Source organism: Octodon degus, unplaced genomic scaffold (assembly GCF_000260255.1).
Source record: "Octodon degus isolate 3935 unplaced genomic scaffold, OctDeg1.0 scaffold00018, whole genome shotgun sequence".
Classification (NCBI taxonomy): domain Eukaryota; kingdom Metazoa; phylum Chordata; class Mammalia; order Rodentia; family Octodontidae; genus Octodon; species Octodon degus.
Genome location: NW_004524594.1, coordinates 134,495 through 153,692, shown reverse-complemented (window position 1 = coordinate 153,692; position 19,198 = coordinate 134,495). Strand labels below are relative to the sequence as shown.

Below are 19,198 nucleotides of genomic sequence, written 5' to 3'. Positions count from 1 at the left end.
GATAATTTCTAAGATAACAAAAAGGAATTTTCACTGAATCTGCATAACTATTAAATCTTGATATGCAATACAGAAGAACTATGAGTCATTAAAAAGCAAACAAATCAGAAAATCTGAAGGTCATGTTTTGATGTGCAAAGATTAGCCACCTAACCAGGCTGAGAATTATGATGAAATGCTGTAGTCCTCGACCTATTTAAAATAAATTAAGCCACACATTATAATCAGGGGCCCACTGAGCCACCAAGGTTCTTTCCTTGATTGTGAACCGCATCAAAGAGAATATGGAAGGAAGACTCAAATTGTTTCAACTAAATTAGTTTGATATTGGTAAACTTTCATAATCCAGGAACAAGGTAGAAAAAGGAGAAAGTTCAATATAGGACATAAATAGGTTTTTGTCTAGATTTGTGCAGGGAGCCGCTTTTGGTTATCGTATTGGTCCAGGAGATTTATATTTGTAATCCCATGGATAAGTTATTGGAATTTCATCAAGTTAATTCCAATCTACCACTTCTAGTGCAACCCATGGTGAGAATAAAGACACTAAGGCATGTTTTAGTTATGGGGAGTGAAGGGGTCCTAAGTCCAGCCATGATGGTGGTTATCTGGAACAAAGGCCCCAACCCAGGGCAGAACCTGGGTTTTATTCAGTCATGAAGAACGACCTTGGGATGAATGACTGAGAATGGCAGGAAGTAGGTGATTACCAAGCTGGGCTAGGTAGGAGGCCTGCTTTTACCTGTCATATGTAGCAAGAAGGATATGCAGATAAAGTAATTTGCATTTCACTGTTGAGATAGTATCTAATGTTTTGGGGTCAGTGCCTCAGCTCTGATGTGTAATCTTTCAAGCCCCAGGAAGTCACAGCCTCTATCGCACAGGCTGGATCCCAGATGACAGCATGGAGCATTGGTTCTATGTCCTGGGTCTACCTGGCTCACATTAAAGAGCAGGAGATATGAGTAATCAGGGGAACATGCATGCCATATTCAAATACTACCACCGGCACCTTGGCTAGACCCATATACACTGCAGCCAATTGAAAGGATAAGGAAAAATCCTAGCCAGCTCTGGACCTATCAATACATGGAAATAGGGTCAGGCACAACCAAAAATGGAGACACCTGCTCTTCTTTCAAGGAGAGTTGCCCAGGTGGTCCTCCACAATTTGGCGACTGGCAATTAATATAAGAATAAATGTAGAGGAAAACCAGAGGGTGGGACAGGGTCTTGGGACGGCTGTCACTAGTTTTGACTCAGCAGTTGATTGTCCAACAAGTTCCATCTCATCCTCCCACTGCCTGCTCACCACTTGCATATAAAATGACAGCTAATCTAGGTGATCTTCGTGTGCCTCTAATTTGCACACTCATATATTCATGTGTAACATTCACAGAGTATCACCGACTCTCCCTGTTCCTCTTTCTCCCTCAGTGATGAGCATGCTCATGCTCACGGGTTATTTTGAGAATTTCCTCAGAAGACATATTGGTCCAATGACAGCCTCATTCCACAAATAGTATTGAGTGCCCTGAAATGTGGAACGCAGCTTTAGGTGCTTCGAAAGTTTTCAATTTAGAGAAAAGTAGCTATAGAGTCAGAGGTGACAACCTTCATATCCCTCCAGGGCATAATGAAGGTAGAAAAAGTCATAAATAAAACTTGACATGAAGCTCAGAGTAGTAAATCCTATGAAGAAAGATAAACAGATTAGCAATGACAGAAAATACTAGCTGTGCTTTATATGAAGTGGAAAGGAAAGTCCCAAGAATACCAGGCCCTCTGCTTGCTCTCATGGGAAGGGAAGCAGTGGGGTGCACAGGGCTGAGGAAGAGCTGCCAAGTGTCCAGGACAGAGATGATCAGGACTGGGGAGAAGTGTAATGAGGGTTCTAGGAAATGGTCAGGTCCTGTAGAGCCTGATAGAACAACTCAGGGACCGACCAGCATTGTGGTGGAGAAAGAGGGAAATGCAGGGCCCTTCCAGAGCACTAAATGGAGCAGCGAGCCCAGAGTCGCTGTTGCTGAGATGGGTGATGAGGCGGCAGATGTAGAGGACAGGGCATGGGAAGAGGTCAATATGTTAAGTGAAGCTGCGCTGCGAACTTCCTAGTGGGAACCTTGACTAGTGAGATGAGTACAGGGATGAATGTTCAAAGAAAAGGCCCAGGCTGGAGCCAAAACTCTGAGGGTAACACTCCGGGGATGTTAGGGAAATCCTGGGGTCACGGGATGTCCTCACACACTTGAGAGACGGAGCCCTGACTGAGAACCCAGTCCAGGGTGGCTAAGACCTGAAGGTGCAGCGCTGAGAAGGAGCAGGCAAAGGAAGCGAAAAGGAGGGGGTGGCTGGGGTGGCGGGAAGCAGGGGAGGGCATGAGTGAGGGAAAAGAAGGTATGTACAGGCCAGGATGGAATGAAGAGCTGTGCCAGTGCCCACATGGCTGTTCTTGTAAGCTGGGAGCCACCATGGGGAACTTCAACCAGCTTTGCTTGGTTGCTGTGGCAAGAGCTGAAGGGAGAGAGTGAGCATGGGCTGGGTTGGCCCAGGGATGCTGTGGGAGCCTCCTCTCCCAGCCCGTCAGCATCTGTCATCAGAGTCTGGGATACTGAATGGTTGACCATGGGAGTGCAAGTTAGAGTTGGTTGGTGATAGCCTGACCTGGGGGCCTCAGTCACAGAGCCCTGGTGACACTGGTACAGTAGAGGTCTTGTTCCTGACCTTTAGTGACAGCTCTGAGGTCAAAAAAGAAACACTGAAAGAGTATACATAGGGAGCCCCCCAATCCCTGGTCCATGTCTCAGTCCAAAAGGTTTATATTTGCCCAAGGATAAGTTAATGGAATCCTTTCAAGTTAATTCTAATCTCCCACACCAGTGCAATCTATGGAGAGAATAAAGACTCTAAGGCCTATTTGTAGTTATGGGGAGCCAAGGGGTCCTTGACCCAGCCATGATGGTGGCTATTGGGAACAAAGGCCTTGGCCCAAGGCCAAACCCAGGTTTTATTCATTCATGAAGAGAGTGGCCTGAGGATGAGTGACTATGAGAATGGCAGGAAGTAGGTGAGTGCTGTGAGCTGGGTAGGTGGTCCAAATTCACCTCTGCAACATGCAGACAGAAGGATCTGCAGAAAGAGCAGTCTGCATTACACAACTGAGATTGTATCTAATGTTTTGGATCAGTGCTTCAGCTTTGGTGTATAATCTTTCAAGCTCCCAGAAGTCATAGCCTCTGTCTAGAGGCTGGATACGAGCTGACAGTGTGGAGCATTGGCTCTTCATCCCGTATGAACCTGGAACATATGAGGGAGCAGCAGACTGGGGTTCCAGGGAAACCCCTGTCATCTTCAAAGACTATCACTAGCTCCTAGGCTGGACCCATATGCATTGCTTAAGGCCAACTTAAAGGATAAGGAGGAGTCCTAGCCAGGTCTGTATACATCAGGGCATGCAAATAGGGTCAGGCTCAGTAAAAGGGAGACAACTGCTCCTCCTTCAAGGACAGTTGTCCAGTTGGCCCTGCACAGTTGTAGACTTGTGCTGTCCAGTTTGGCACTCAGTAGCAATAAGTGGCTGAATGCAAATATAAGGTAATTAAAATTCAAGAACACAGAAACTCTTTTTCAGTAACACGAGGCCTATTTTGAATGCACAGAGACCACATGGCTGTGGCCACTGTGCATTAGTGCAGATTGAAGAACGATTCCATCATCAGAAAAGTATACATTTGCAACACTGACCCTACTATAGTAGTCTCAGAAAATAAAATCTTTACTCAGCATAGAAGCTCCATGAAGCCATCTTTTTCTTGTGTGTCACTGTGACCTAGTCCTCATAGTGTCTGTCCAATAAATTATGAAATGATAAATTATGAAAGAGCTTAAATGGGTGATTAAGGAAGTTTTACTATAAATGCAATTCTGATAGCACCAAGCAGTAATAAATCACGTTGAAGAAAAAGGTTTCATTAGATGAGAAATTATACAATGAACCTGATAATGCTACTTGGCAATCCTTGTATGTTCTCCCACCAACCTTAAGAAACAGCAAAAGCCTGATTTTTAACTAAACACAGCACCACAGAGATTTAAAGACCAAGAATTCCAACTTCCTTCCCCAGAAGTGTACCCAGGTGAATAATTCTTTTTCAAATAAGATGCTAGCAGTAGCATTGTTTGGCACATTGAGAAAATCTTCTAAAAGCAAAAGTGGCCTTTTCCTTTCCCATTTCCCTCTTCCATCAGCAATGGAAAGAAGGCCAGAGCCTGCAAGAGCCCAGAGGCCTCTACTGATCACAAATTATTTAAATGTAAACTGAATTGAATGCAATGCAGGGACATCTGGGCTCCCTGGCCTCACAGAGCAGGTGCTCAGTGCCCCTCTGATACTGGGCCAAGGGTGTGTGTGTGTGTGTCCCACCATTCCTGTGGCCTCTCTGCCTCTCCACCCTGAGTCCACCTCATTCCCCTGCTCATTTCTATGTTATACCCCATCCACCCTCTACCTAAGAGAGATAAATAATTACTAGGGAAGAATACAAAATTGTTCAGAGAGGTTTGTTCTGTTCTAGCAAGTTTCATTTATTTAAAGTGTTTCTAAATGAGACAAAATAAAAAAGAGACAAGTACCTACTTGCTAGTGCTTTGGTGGTAATTAAGTCAAAATATTAAGTTTGAAATGAGAATATTATTTTACATTTATTTATTTATTGTAATGTATTTCTTTGTTGCAGGGTCTCACTACACAGCTCAAACATGTGGTGATCTTCCTGCTTTCAGCCTCCCCAGAGCTGGGATTACAGGTATGTGCCACTCAGTCTGGACTGTGGCTGGCTCAGCCTTCCAGGGGGTGGGGCTGGTGCGGCATATGGTGCCGTGGATAGAACTGCAGTCCCTGTGCTTGCCTAAGTTTGCCTAGGCAGGCACTTTAGTCCATTGAGTTATCTCTCCGGCCTCGAGAATGTTATTTGAAATTTTCTCAATATTCACTATCTCTTGACACAATGGGGGAAATGCTTACCTTTCATTTCTATGTTTTTCAACACTTAGACCAGAAAAAAAGTACTTAGCTGTCCATAGGCCATCATGACTCCTTGCTGAGCAGCTGAGGGAGGCCCTGAAATTTGGACCACGCAGGTGGTGCAGCCCAGCTCAGCCTCTGCAACTCCTAGCTACTCAGACTTCAACGACAATGTTCTGTCCCTGGCTCTCAGGCTGGAAACCAAACTTGCCCAGGAGCGGGAGATCCCATCCAGGCCTGCACCCTAAATTCGCAGCTACTTTTAATGCCAGAAAAGTAGCCAGAGATGCAAGGGTGGTGCTATGGTGTTTAATTTTGGAACAAATGGCTTAAAATATAAATTAATAGATCATGAAATACAAAGGGGAAACTGTATCTTAACCAACTCTCATTTTAAAGGTACTAACTGAATACCCATGATGTGCTAGGAGAAATTTTACTTAAAAGCAACAGAGAAGGTTGCCTCCAAGGACACCCCAAAGGGACTGCACTTTCCCATGTCTGAGAGCTCGTGGGTGGAGACAAGGCCGATTCCCAGCAGCTCTTGGAAAAGGAAGACCACTGTGTGGATGCAGTCATCACACAAACAAAATGCATGCTCGGCAAAACGATGACGAGAGCAGTGACTAGTGTTTACTGAGGGCAATGTTCTCAGCACTATGGTCTCTTCAAAAATCCTAAAGATTCCTAAACATTTTACAGTATTTATCTGATTTAATATTCAGAATACTGTTGTGATGTTCCTGCTGGTGGTAGTCTTGTTCACTGTTGTAAGTAGAGACAAGATGGATTAGGTAACTTGGAGCTTGTGTTGTAGGTAATAAGCACTGGAACAAACTAAGGAATCTCAAATCCTGACCTCTTCAAAGTTGCCTGAGAAGGATGTGGAGCGCACTGCTGAAGGCTGGATCCCAGAAAGCCTTGACATTGCAGAAGGAACAACCTGATAAGGAAGCAGAATGTGGCAGCACGCACAGCTTCCCTGACCCGCTGTGCTGCAGAGGGCCCAACTGTGGACTCAGTGTTCCGGAGTGTGTGGTCTCCTGCATATATTATCGGCTTGGCCTTGGCAATCTATTCTGCCCCAGAAAAACAGGAAGAATTAAGATTAACTAGGAGGAATGTTGGACACATGATCCAGTCATTCTATACATAAGCTTGAGGAAAAATAAACTTAATTGCAGGACCAGCAGTCCTGACCTCCTGACCCCGGTTTTCTTTCTTTTCAATCTATCCTCCCTCTACCCTGATCCCCTCTGTGATGGCGGCCCCCTGCAGCACAACACCTAAGTAATCAGAAAACTTACAGGGATTTATGAAATAGCAAGAATCAAAGGAATACGCTAAGAATATTGTGCAGATGCAAAATTACCAAGGATAGGAAATACAAATACAATTCTATCTAAGCAAGATGGAGGTGACAGAAAACCTAAGAGAACAATCTAGGTGTGGGATTTAGGCATGTGGAAAGGAGACAAAGGCACCGTGGATATGAAAGGCAGCCATTCTCAAATGTTAAGGGTAGCCATGCCCGCACAAAGCTAACAGAACACAAAGGAAAATGCACAAGGTTTCCCAGTCTTCCCACATCCACTGTTCACCCACAAGATCAACCAGAAGCCACAGAGGACAGGGGAAATCCCTAAGCTCTATGCCCCAGCTGGTGCAGCTGCTTGCTGCTAGGGAAGCTTGCTGCATGACTTTACTTGATCTCTCGAAAACAGTGGACAGATGTACTGCAAACTCACTGACCCAGAGCTGAGAGGAGACGAAGTTTCTATGACCTCCACACTGCTCACAGCCAGGCAGGACTGTGAGGTGACCTGAAAACTCTAAGAGGTGAAACAACAGACAGTGACCGCCTCACTTCACTGTGCCAAGAAAAACAGACATGAAAAGGAATGAGCTGAGTGTGGCCACTGGGAAATGAGGGACAAAGATAGAGTACAAACTGGTGGACCACAGCTATGCTCTTCATCCTTGATGTTATGTCAAGAAGCACTTTCTATGCTTCTGTAATATTTTATGTCTCAGTCAGTGTGAAAATGATTGCCTTTTTCTAAAAAATATTGCACTTTATCACTGACTACTGAAAGGCTCTATCTCACTGTGTTATTCTTTGTGACTGTCGAACACTTTGAGAGGACCCAGACACTCCTTTGTGGCAACATGACAGAGAAATGCCTCTGGAGACTCTTAGGGTGAGCATGGTCAAGTGACCAATGTGCAAGATGTCAAGAGGCATAAATAGAACTTAAAGCTCCCCAGGCTAATTTTCTTTTTCTTTCTTTACTTTTTTTTTTTTTTTTTTTGTGGTACCAGCGATTGAATTCAGGATCTTATTCTGCTGAGCTATTTCCCTGGTCCCTATAATTTTCAATAACATAAGCTGCATACTGGAAGAGATATCACCCATGGGATTGCTTCTGTTTTTGGTGCAATATCAGCCGCTATTATGAAAGAGGGTGAACAAAGAGGGAAGAACAACAAAAGAAAGTCCAGGTATCGAAGAAAGGGAGGAGGCAAGGAAGGAGGAAGAAAGATGGCAGGGAGGAAGGAATTTTACCTAACAAAATATTTATCAAACTGTCTATACAGTAGTTCAGGTAATTCTAAAGGATGGCAAGGTAACTATGCATGACAAGAATTACGGAATATTTTAGAATAGCTCAAGATATTCTGAATATACTCCAACAAAAGAAATGATAACTGTGAGAGCTGACAGAATGCCAGTTACAGTTGTTGAATCATTATACATCACATGTCAGTCTGTGCCCCATGAATACGTAATCTGCTACACAAGGAGGAAGAGAATGAACAGAACAAAGAAATGATGGTAACCTTTAAAAAAAGGAGTAACACTGTTCCTTGAATTTAAGATGGTTTGTGCTTCACATGACAAAAGTCCATGAAACAACTGGCTTAAGCTCTACAAGACTCAGTGAAAACATCTACCTCCTATGCTGAACACTACACCAGGACACGAGGAGACCTTAGGTACTGAGAATCACAGCAACACCACATAAAGCACTTACATTTTTTCTAACATTGATGCCCTTCCCACTCAAATCAAATCTATTTTCAAAACAAACAATAAACCAACACACATTTCTCCTCATTTTTCCACCTCTGAGTTCCCCTTTCTGCCCAACAGTCTCCTCATGGCAATTTTCACCTCCCTGTTTCGGAGTGTGTAGATGATGAGGTTCAACATGGGAGTAAAGACTGTGAAAAACACAGCCACCAGCTTGTCCTCGGTGTAGGTGGAGGAGGGACGCACATAGAGGAAGGTGGCAGGTCCAAAAAACAAGAGGACTACGGTGATGTGAGAGGCACAGGTGGACAGGGCTTTGCGCCTGCCCTCTGCAGAATGGTTCCTCAAGCTGACCAGGATGATGATGTAGGAGCACAACAAGATGGTGACGGAGAAGATGGAGAATAATCCACTGTTCACCAGCACAACAACCCCCTCCACACTGGTGTCAGTGCAGGCCAGCTTGAATAAGGGATGGAGGTCACAGAAGTAGTGGTCAATCACATTGGGACCACAGAAGGGCAAAGGGATGGTGACCAGCATCTGAATTGAGGAATGAAAAAAAGCTCCCCAGCCAGGAGCCAGTCACTAGGCCATGACACAGTTGGCGTCTCATAATGGTCATATAGTGAAGTGGCCTGCAGATGGCCACGTAGCAGTCATAGGCCATCACCACTAGCAGGAGAATTTCAACAACTGCAAAGAAGTGGAGGCAGAAGATCTGAAGCAGACATCCCAGAAGTGGGATGGTTTTAACCTTGACAAGAAGATCAGTGAGAAGTTTAGGGACCACAGTGGAGGAGTAGCAGATCTCCACCAGGGACAGGTAGCCCAGGAAGAAGTGCGTGGGGGAGTGCAGGCTGTCACTGACACTGACCGTCAGGACGATGAGGCCATTGCCCACTAGCGTGGCCAGGTACACGGGAAGGAAGAGCACGAAGCACGCTCTCTGCACCTCTGCACCTTGGAAGAGCCCGGTGAAAACGAACTCGGTCACGTTAAGTGCCATGGATTCAGCTGGATATTTGGTGGTAAAAGCCCTGCAAAGCCCAACCATGATTATGCCACCAATTTATCTTATTTTTAGCATTCAGAGGGTACCAGCTGGCACTCAACCATTCAGCCAGTGTGGACACTTTCAGCACTGAATATTAACAATCTAATACTTTGCATTATCTAAATATATTTGAGTTCATTATTAGTAAATGGAGACTCATAAAAAGTGGTTATCTATCTAAATCCTCTTAAGAAGTAAATTTGAGACCCACAACTAGTTTTTCTGAAACAGGATTGTTTGTTTGCCAAAAACTACTCTTATCAGGAAGCACTCAGGTTACTGACCTGTATTTGTTCTATCTTCATTGCATTTTCATAGTTCTTTCTATCTGTAAGTCCCCTTAATGCATTTCTAGTTCTCTGCTCCCCATTTCCTGCATCTATGTCTCCAGAAACAGACATGGTTTCTACCCAGACAAGAACTAACTCCCAAAGGCCTCCCCTTCAGACACCGTTAATGATCCAACAGGTGAATTCAGCAGGATCCAACCACACGTCAAAAGAACTTTCTTCCTGATGGTTGTCCCCTTCCCAAGGTCCACTGTGACATCACACTGCCACAGTTCCACCAGCCTGGAGGAACTCAGGCCAAAACTGAGTCTTACATGTTACATCTTCAGTTGTCTTCACTAGTCTTCTATCTTCGACATACATGTTTCTATGATAGAGGTTCTCACACTCGTGGACACTGCACTGACTCAGTCCTCTCCACTGTTCCACCATTACTTCCACACCTTTTCACACTCCAACCCGAGACATCCTGAGCTCTCAACACTGGTCCTTGGAGAGCCTGGACGGTGGCCATCTGCTTGCTGTTGTACCAGACTGGTGGCAGCAGAAAACGGTGTAAGAGGGAAGGAGGAAAGTGGAGGCACAAAAAAGAACTGTGATGTTTTATGACAGATCCAAGTCCCCAGCAGGAAAAGAAAAATGGTGTACTACAGACACACACTCACAAAAATGAAAATAGCAAGCAAGAAAAGGATTTGGTCACAGCACTGGGAATTCTCTCCAGCTTACTTCCCTGGATCAAGCATGCTCTGAACCTCTTCCACATCTAAACATCCATCAGCTCGCACAGCAGAGATACAGCTCAAGTTCCCTTCCGCGACAAGCAGCACCTAGAACTGAAGCTCATTGCCTCTAGATGAAGGGCCCCAGCTCACGTTTATGCCACATACGATTCATCAGAGAAAAGGAAGGAAAAATGTAAACATTTGATTCCTTGCTATAAAACCTACACCTACTGATTTCTACTGATCCTGTAACTTCATAATGACATTTTTCATCACTATACTTTGGAAGAGCTAAACACTAACCCCAAACAAGAAGCAAAGCCAATCAGGAAACAAAAGTTGGTGATAGCACAAGTGGAAACACAGTGTTCCAGAAGTCCTAGGTAAGAACACAAGCTGAAGCTCCAAGCTGAAAACTAAGAACGTGAAAAATCAGTATTCTAGAGTGGGAAAAGCACTAGAGAGGAAGCCTCTGTCACAGGAGAGATGCAAAGCACCAGTCAGCTCACCCACCAGGGGAACCAGACACCCCACATTCACAGCTGGAAGGGGGAGTGGCTTGCTTGTCCCGAGGCTTCAGAGATCCCAGTCCATGGCTGACCGGCTCCAGGGCAGCAGCACCATGGCAGAGCACCTGGGGGAGGAAAGCTGCTCTCTTCTTGGCCACCAGGACATGTGGCCCAGGGGAAGAGTTTCAGCAAGCCACACTCTGCAAAGGCACAGACCTCCAGCTGCGGCCCCTCCTGGAAGCCAGTTCAGCCGTGGACACCAGTGGTCAGTCCATTGATTAGTACAGCACCCTTTAGTCTTCCACTTTTCTGGGATTCCCCTAATACATTCATGCTGGGGACCAAGATGATCTGGTGTGAGATCCCTGATCTCTGTGGTTTAAAACTCAAATTCAGGTAGTTTTGTTTTGGGGGAGCAAGAAAGGCCCTTGACTTTTCAACTTAGTCTATTTTTTGTCTAACGCACACAGAATCCCATGGCCAAGACTAGTAGTGTTGGTAAGATCCTCAGAGAACAGCTGTTCAAGATCAAGAAATTATGTTCACCCCAGATCCCAGAAACATTAGAAGCAATTTGGCACCTTGGAAGTGGCTGTATGAGGAGAGGGTGAGACACTGAGTCTCCTCAGAACCACCTCTCTCCCAAACCCAAGGAGAGATGAGGATGCAGCAGGTTGCAATGGCACCTGATGGGACCAAGCCGTGGAGACACAAGAAACCCTCACCAGGGTGACCTAGGTGCTGTGACCTCCCCATCACTCTCCGCACAGCACAGACCAGCAGCCTCGATGTTCTATATGACTCATGCCTTCCTTTAGCTGTCAACATTCAGTCATCATGCCCCATTACTATGCCCTGTACACTTGGCCCTCATGTGCCTTTTTCTCTCCAATCTTTCTGCCTTTTCCTGCTCCCATTAGCAGTAATCCTTACATTACCTCCTAGTGCCCTGAGGCACCCACCCCAGCTCTCCTAGAGCTGCTGTCAGGACACTGCTTCCTGCACTGATCTTTCTGCAGAACCCTCCATTGCTTAGGGGAAACCAGGGTAGCCCTGAATTCTTCTAACTCAGCCAAAGCCACTACTCTATATCCAAGAGCTATCTGACAGATTGAAAAAATTGGGAGGGGCTTAAAACTCATCACATTTTATGCTGCATAGATTTTCCCAGAATAAAAGTGTTTCATATAATGCATCCTCCTCTATCCCACAGCAGAGAGAGAGAGACAGAGTGAGAGCAAGAGCGAGAGCGAGAGCGAGCGAGCGAGAGAGCACAACTCCCTTATTATACTCAAGGACTCTTCTGCCTCTCAGGGAAAAATAAGTCAGCCAATATCTTTAGAAACTCTGGCCTTGCTTCTTGTCACCCACCTTAGGTTAGAAGATCTGGAGTGATTTGGCTGTACCCTGGGATGAGAAATTGGACCAGGTAGATTTCAAACACACCCAAGTATCTCTAACTTAGTGTGAAGTTCACCACTCTGCTGGGAAAGATCATTACTCAAGCCGAGGCTCTGGTTTGCAAACTCTGGGATGAGAAGCAGCACTGGATTCTTCCCTGTGGACTACGGTCTTTCTGCAGTGAAGGTGTCCTGGGTTCTCTCACCGCCCGGCTGGTTCCTCACCACAGGCCCCCATGAACAAAGTGTAGGTCACAGTCGGCTGAGCCACCCTGACAGTGATGCTGAAAATAATTGAATGTTATTGTAATTTCTGTTTCCAACACATGAGATCAAAGATATTGGAAGCTCTTAATTATTTTCCCCAAACCACACTCCAATTATTTCCTAATTTACTAAATCTTTTTAAAGAGTGCCCTTTTATTCTGTCTTCTTATGATACTGTGTGGTGGTTATGACCAGAATTTAGGGATAGAATTTTTTTTTGAAGAGAAAACACCAGGGCTGGGGAGATAGCTTGGTGGCCTAAGTCCCTGCCTGGTAAGTGCAAGGACCTGGATTCAATCCCAGGTGTGCTGTGCAGGCCACTAAAACCAGGTATGGTGGCACATGCTTGTAATATCAGCATTGGGGAGGTTGAGACAGGAGAAGCACTATGAGTTCCATTTGCATAGGGAGACCCTGTACCAAATAAATAAAAGATTAAAATGATTAGAAAAAGAGAAAGCACCAGTGGTTTTAGGAGCTTTTAGAAAACATGGTAATGTGCACACACACACATACACTTACATGGAACTTTCACAAGATCCAAATCAGTGTTCATAAGTAGATTTGTGTCATTTATGTAAATGCTATGGGAACAGCACATCTATAGAGCATAAAATCATAGTTTGATGGGAAAATTCTCCACACTCATCCAAATTTTGTGATTAAATATTGGGATTTTATTGGGATTTTAATGTAGAATTAATTAAGCCCAATAGAATAATCAAGAGAACAACTTCCCTATGGAATTTCTTTTCTCTAGAGTCAAACTTTGCCAAATAAACTATCACTTGAGGAAAATTCAAACTCTATTTTAAGATATTGACATTTCCATAAATTTTTATACCCAATAAAAAAGAAATTAAAAAAGAAAAATTAGATTGGGACATGTAGGTCCAGTGATGTAGCTCAGCAGCACAAGCTTCTGCTTGACACGTGTAATATCCTGAGTTCAATTCTTGGTACCAAAATATACACAAAATAGGAAATAGAGTCCTAACAGCATTTCCTCCCCCAGATTTAGTTACTGAAAATTAATTTTAAAAATACATAAAGAAAAAGAAGATATCTAACTCTGCTTCAGGCCTTGATTACCTAGAGGATATTTCACCTCCTCATCTCTCACATTCTTGTGGTTTTTACCTTTGTATAAAATGTCCAGAGTTAGTCTACGTTACCTGTGATGTCCCACTTTTGACATCTGGGTAGAATACTCATGAAGGAAATCACATAATCTCCTTGTGGGTCCATCTGTCAATGATTATAGCAATAAATTATATAAACTATTACAAAAATTTCCTCTGAAAAAGGATGTCATTTGTGATGATTTATCAATTTGAGTTTAGTTAAGAGCAGCTAACTAAATTATTCCATGTTATTTAAATTATTCCCATTCCATATCCTAGGTTGAGGAAGATACTCTCTCCCCCCTGCAAGGTGGTTCTTCACCTGAATGGCATAAGGGGGGTATGAAGAAGGATGGACTGGCTTCTGAGTCTTTGGAGGAGCTCCAGACTTAGCCTTAACCTTGGATGTCATCTTCTGGCCTCTAGAGCAGACCCTTTGGCTTTCAGTGCAGATCCTTCCGCCTTCCACTGTAGTCTTTTCAGCCATCCACTGCAGATCCATAGGCCTGTATCAGGAACAGACTTTATACAAGATAACAGGGTAAAGCTACCTACTGCCAGGACATTTGGCTGCTGTCTTAAAAGGACTGGAGGGAAGTGAGAAGCAGAACTATCTAGGAGCCAGTCATGACAATCCTTGCAAGAGATAACTGTAACTTGGCCAGCATGATAGCAAATAATCACATTCTAAACCTACTTACAAGTAACACAAAATTTCCTCATAATTTGGATGAAGGGATTAAGGTGAAAAATCAAGGAGTCTCAGCTGCTTTTCATTCATTGCTGGGACAAAATACCTGACACCCAGAATTAAGGAAGAAAAGGTTGATTTAGCTCACAGTTAGTGGAGGTTTCAGTCCATACTTAGCTCGCTCCAAAGCAGATTGGCACATGGCAGAGGCAGCAGTTCATGCAAGATCAAAAAGGAGGAGTAGTGGCAACAATGGCTACAGAGAGCAAGTCTGTCTCCCTTCTGTTGCATTCAGGCTATCTGCCCCAGGATGGGTGTTGCACTCACACCCTATAATCCCAGCACTGGATCAGGAATTAATCACAAACTCTACACTGCATGAGGCTTTGGGGGGACAAGTAGACACAAATCACAGATCCATAGGCCTCTTGTATCAGGAAGAGACTTTATACAGGTAACAGGGTAAAGCTAGCTAGTGCCAGGACATTTGGCTGCTGTGGAAGACAAATAACACAAGGATACTAAGGAAGCAGGCCCACACGGACACAAGCAAACACATCTGCACAGATGCATGGAGTACACCCCTACATAAACAAATGGATCCACACAAGACACACCCCACAAAGATGCGATCATCTACCACCTCCAAGCCAGCTCTACATGTTTTGTTTGCTTCCATTTGGCACGTGGCAGTCAAAGCAACGAATAACAGTCCTGATCATAAACAACAATGACAGATACGATATGGGTGGAAAGAGACTGTACCACTGTCAACCGTAAGTCCAGCAGTCCGCCCGCTGCTCGCTCCAGGGACTACAGCCTGGAGGACCGATCTCATTTCATGCCTACCAACCTGAGCAAGGGCCCGCCTCAGTTTGGACAGTAGCTGCATTCTGGCGTGAGTGGATAGTCTCACCCCAGGGTCTCTAGGACAGGGAAGCCACCTCAAAAACCCTTTTACCCTAAAGCTTTGAGGTGACGATCACGACTAGCTGGATTCCAAGAACGTCATTCAGTGAATGAAAGAGTCCATTCAAAAACACCGGAATGAATTGTGTGACGGCGCAGCACGACAGTACGTGAGCCACGCAGTCGTGAAGTGGGCCGTTACTATGGAGACGCACGAGCCTCCGTAAACCACTCATGCACGCTGGACGCAGCCGGCTCAGCACGAGGCTCTGAAGCGCAGTACGCTACCGCCATGGACAGAGGTCCGAAGGCCTCCGGGGCCAAAAGCAGAGGCAAAGGTCCGGCCAAAAGCAGAGGCTGCGCTGCCCCCGACAACGCCTCATGCGAGCCGGAACCTTCAGAGCTGCAGAGCCCCGCGGAGGACACTGAGGTGGCACCGGGGCAGGCGGGCGCGGGCGCGGGCACAGGCGGGGGAGGCTCGAGGGCTCTCGCTTGCGTGCCGCCCGCAGCAACGCGGAGGGCCCAGGAACGGTACCGCAGCCTCATGCTCGGGCCTCTGGCCCCGGGGAAGCCTGAAGTGATTGCCCCCAGGCCCGAGCCGGAAAAGGCCTCGTCTTTCACCGAGCGCCTGCGTCCCGACGCTGTGTTTGTGGGAACTGTGGGCCCAGTGGTGAGGCCGAAAAATGCCCGCACCGGAAGCCGGCGAGGCCCTTGTGCGAAGAAGGTGCCGGGGAAAAGTGGTAGCTCCGCGGGAAGGGCGCCTCAGGCTACAGCTGGTGGGCAGCCGAAGACAGGGGCAGCCAGGCAGTGTCTTCCCCCTGGCTCAGTGGGGGAAGGAAAGAAAATGGTGGAGACGCCTCCACGGGGGCGGCCCCTAGCGATCGGAGGCAGCGCAGACACCCTGGAGACTGTGCAGCAGAAGCTGGAAGCTCTGGACCAGCAGGCCGACTGCGCTTACCTCAGGGTCTTGCAGAGGGCCGGGCAGGTGCGATTGCCCTTTGTGGAGAAACGGAGTGGTCTCATCAAGAGCATCCCGGGCTTTTGGGGCCAAGCTTTACAAAACCACCCCCAGCTGTCTCTCTTTCTCAGCAGCCGAGATAAAGAGGCACTAAGCTATTTGATCAGTTTGGATGTGGAGGAAGTTGGCCCTACTAGATTGGGCCACAAGATCACGTTCTGCTTTGCCCCTAACCCCTATTTCCAAAATAAACTGCTCATCAAGGAATACAGGTGTAGCGCTTCCAATCAGGTAATTTCTTGTTCTACTACAATCCAGTGGCTCCCAGGACACGATCTGCACTCCATGTGTCAGGGAAGCCTAGACCAGAACTGTAGCTTCTTTGGATGGTTCGAAAACCATGGTCCTCTAAGGTCTGACAAGATTGCTGAGATAATTAATGAGGAATTATGGCCCAATCCCCTGCAGTACTACCTTATGAGTAAAGGAGACTGTGGAGAGAAAGCAAAGGAAGGCAAGCCCGAACCAGCAGAGCAGCCAGGGGAGACCCCTGCGCCACGGGTGAAACCATCCACCTGACCCTGTGCCTCCTGCAGGACCGGTTCCTGGCTCTCTGCCATGTGCTTGGCTGTTTATGTTCTCTTCATCTTGGCTTCATGTGCTGTCATCCATTTGGACTTTAGTCAGAGTATGGCGTTTATCATCATGTTATTTTGCCTCTCTGCAGACTTTTTTTTTCCACAATAGTGTCACAAATTAGGTGATCTCACCTTGGTGTTAGTATGTTAAACAGTTATACTTTAGATGTGTTCTGCCTTTGTGTACATTGCCTGGACCCTGTTTTTGAGTCTGGCCTTTCCCACTTGTCTTTAACATAAACATTCTCAAGTCATTCTTTAGGAGGACCCGAACATCCTCAAGCTCTGCTGCTTTATGGCCAGCCACTTGCTGGGCTTCAAGTTGATTCTGGCTCTGCACATCATCAATGACAATCTTTACTGACCACTGTAAGATTAAGCCAGTGCAAGTGATTAGCCAGAATTTATTGTTCTGTGGGTCTGCAAGTACCAGCTAAAGTACCACCTACCTTATCTCCAGCTTTGGCCCACAGGACTTGACTGCACTTGACAGCATGTGATTGCTGGGCATTGGCAGGTGGATGCCAAATTCTCTCTCAGTCATGTGTCTCCTTGCCTCTGCCTGTGTCTACTGATGATCCTTCGATATCTGGCTATGCCTGGGGACCGTCAGGCCTCCAATTTTGTCTAGGTTACCATGAACCCTCATTGGCTATCCAGTCAATGAGGTCCTCAGAAGCTGCTTGTGGACTGCACTCTGCCAGTGCACAAGACACACACCTACGCACCTCAGACTTCAGGAACTCTACTGGCTGAGACTGATGGGTGAACTTGTATCTATGGACAGATGCTAATTGTCTTGATGCTGTGGCTCCAGGTGGGGGAGGGCCTGGCCCCACCTTTATCAACTAAATGCCTTTGTTAGCCTCCCTTATTTCGTGTAAGATATGACTAGGGTGCCCTAAGGGAGGTGCTGTGGAGATGTTTCTCACCTGTGGACTGCTGTCTACTTGCTTTATCTCACATTTCAATGCTTCCAGGCCTTTCTCCCACTCTACCTTCCACTTTTCCTCTTTTCTTCTCTTCCATTCACCTATGTTTCCCTTTTGCCCTTTTCCTTTCTTCCTTTTTTATTTTTTTTGAATTTTTAAAAATATTACCCCAGCTCAGACAAAGGAGATAAAACAGGGGTTTTCCTGCATGTAGAGCCCACAAAGCTGGGGACTTCTTATGCACATTCTTGTAATAGGCTGAGATAGTCAAGGGAGCCAGAAGGCCAAGTAAGTTTGTGGTCAGACTCTGGTCCTCATACCTGGCTCCTACTCAATAGTTTTGAAGTGGAAAACCCAAGGCAACTGTGTTGTAGATTAGTTTCTCTCTTTTTTTGTGGCATTAGGGGTTAAATCCAAGGCCTGTGCACTTACAGCCTCAGCTCTTTAAAAAAAGTTTGTTTTGTTTTGTGTGGGTGTGTATGAGACAAAATCTCACTAAATTGCTAAGTTACCCAGGCTGCGCTTAGACTAGAAATCTTTGTGCCTCAACCTCCCACACTTCTAGGGTTATAGTTTGTTCTTGTTCTGACTTTTATGTGTGTGTGTGTGTGTGTGTGTGTGTGATCCAGGGACCTCATGCTATCTCGTCCTTTGCAGTGGTTTTAGCTGCCTGGATCATCATTGCCAGCTTTCCCACTCCGACAGTCCTTTGCTCTGTACCTTCAGCCTGCATGAGTAGACATTTGTCTCTGCTATAGAGGATTCCAAGCTGTGCCTAGTGTTCTAGACTTTCAGGTTATTTCCGGTAGCTGGGCTAGCTGAGCCAGGTGCACCTTGTCCAGGCTAGTCCGCATCCTCTTTCTCCTCATCCCTGAGCATGTCCACATCTGTGCTCCCCTAGCTTTCCTTTCTTTAGAGTCTAAGTTTTGTGAGGGAGTCCTGGGCTAAGAGTTGCAGGAAAGGGAAGATACTTAGGGAAATTAGAGCACAACTGTGGCGCAGTCATGATTCATCTGATAAGGGATGGTCTGGGGAAACTGACAGAAAAAATGGCCTGCAGGGATGCTTGTCTTGGTGATCAAAGAAGGCTAAAAAGAGCCCTTCTCAGGAGGGTGAGTGTAGAGTTTTGTCCAATTTGCATCTCATCATTAGTGGATTTATTTTTTCTCATTACAGAAACAACCCCCAAACTGAATAATGGTACTTTGAATGCTTCCTCTTCAGTTCTGGATGTGACCTTGTGTATGTTGATGATCAATTCTACATTGCTGTATACTTTGCCTTTAAAATTGTAACCACTTTCCACATTTGCTTTTTATTGTGATTTTCAAAAATGCAGAGGATAGTCCTTAGGGTCTGTGTGCCCATCGCCTAGCTCAATCACTAGTTATGATTAACCTATTTTCACGTGTAGTTGTTTATTCTACTTGAGTTTATTGAAAGTCCAACCAGGCTTCTTTGAGAGATTGGAACCTCGTGGTGATTATTGTGGGTGTATTATTATCAGGTGTGCTTTTTGCTTTCCGTGTTAACTAATGAGGTCTCAAAATGGGCCTTAGAAATGAGTCTTCAGAATTAGCAGAGACTCCAGAGATGAAGGGATGCTTTGTCTTCCCCACATCCTCGAAGGAGAGATTGTTG

The 19,198-nt window shown here is 45.7% G+C and overlaps 1 protein-coding gene and 1 pseudogene across 1 annotated transcript; one reads left to right on the top strand and one right to left on the bottom strand.

Moving 5' to 3' along the window:
* Window positions 1-8,138: 8,138 nt before the first annotated feature.
* LOC101582257 lies at window positions 8,139-9,066 on the bottom strand (annotated as a pseudogene).
* Window positions 9,067-15,321: 6,255 nt separating this feature from the next.
* LOC101581866 (testis-specific Y-encoded-like protein 5) lies at window positions 15,322-16,566 on the top strand. Its single transcript, XM_004627272.1, has one exon. The coding sequence runs from the start codon at window positions 15,322-15,324 to the stop codon at window positions 16,564-16,566; it is 1,245 nt and encodes a 414-aa protein (XP_004627329.1).
* Window positions 16,567-19,198: the final 2,632 nt, after the last annotated feature.

Bases quoted from the DNA above. Each gene is read 5' to 3' on its own strand.
- LOC101581866 (XM_004627272.1), top strand. From the start codon at position 15,322: ATGGACAGAGGTCCGAAGGCCTCCGGGGCCAAAAGCAGAGGCAAAGGT.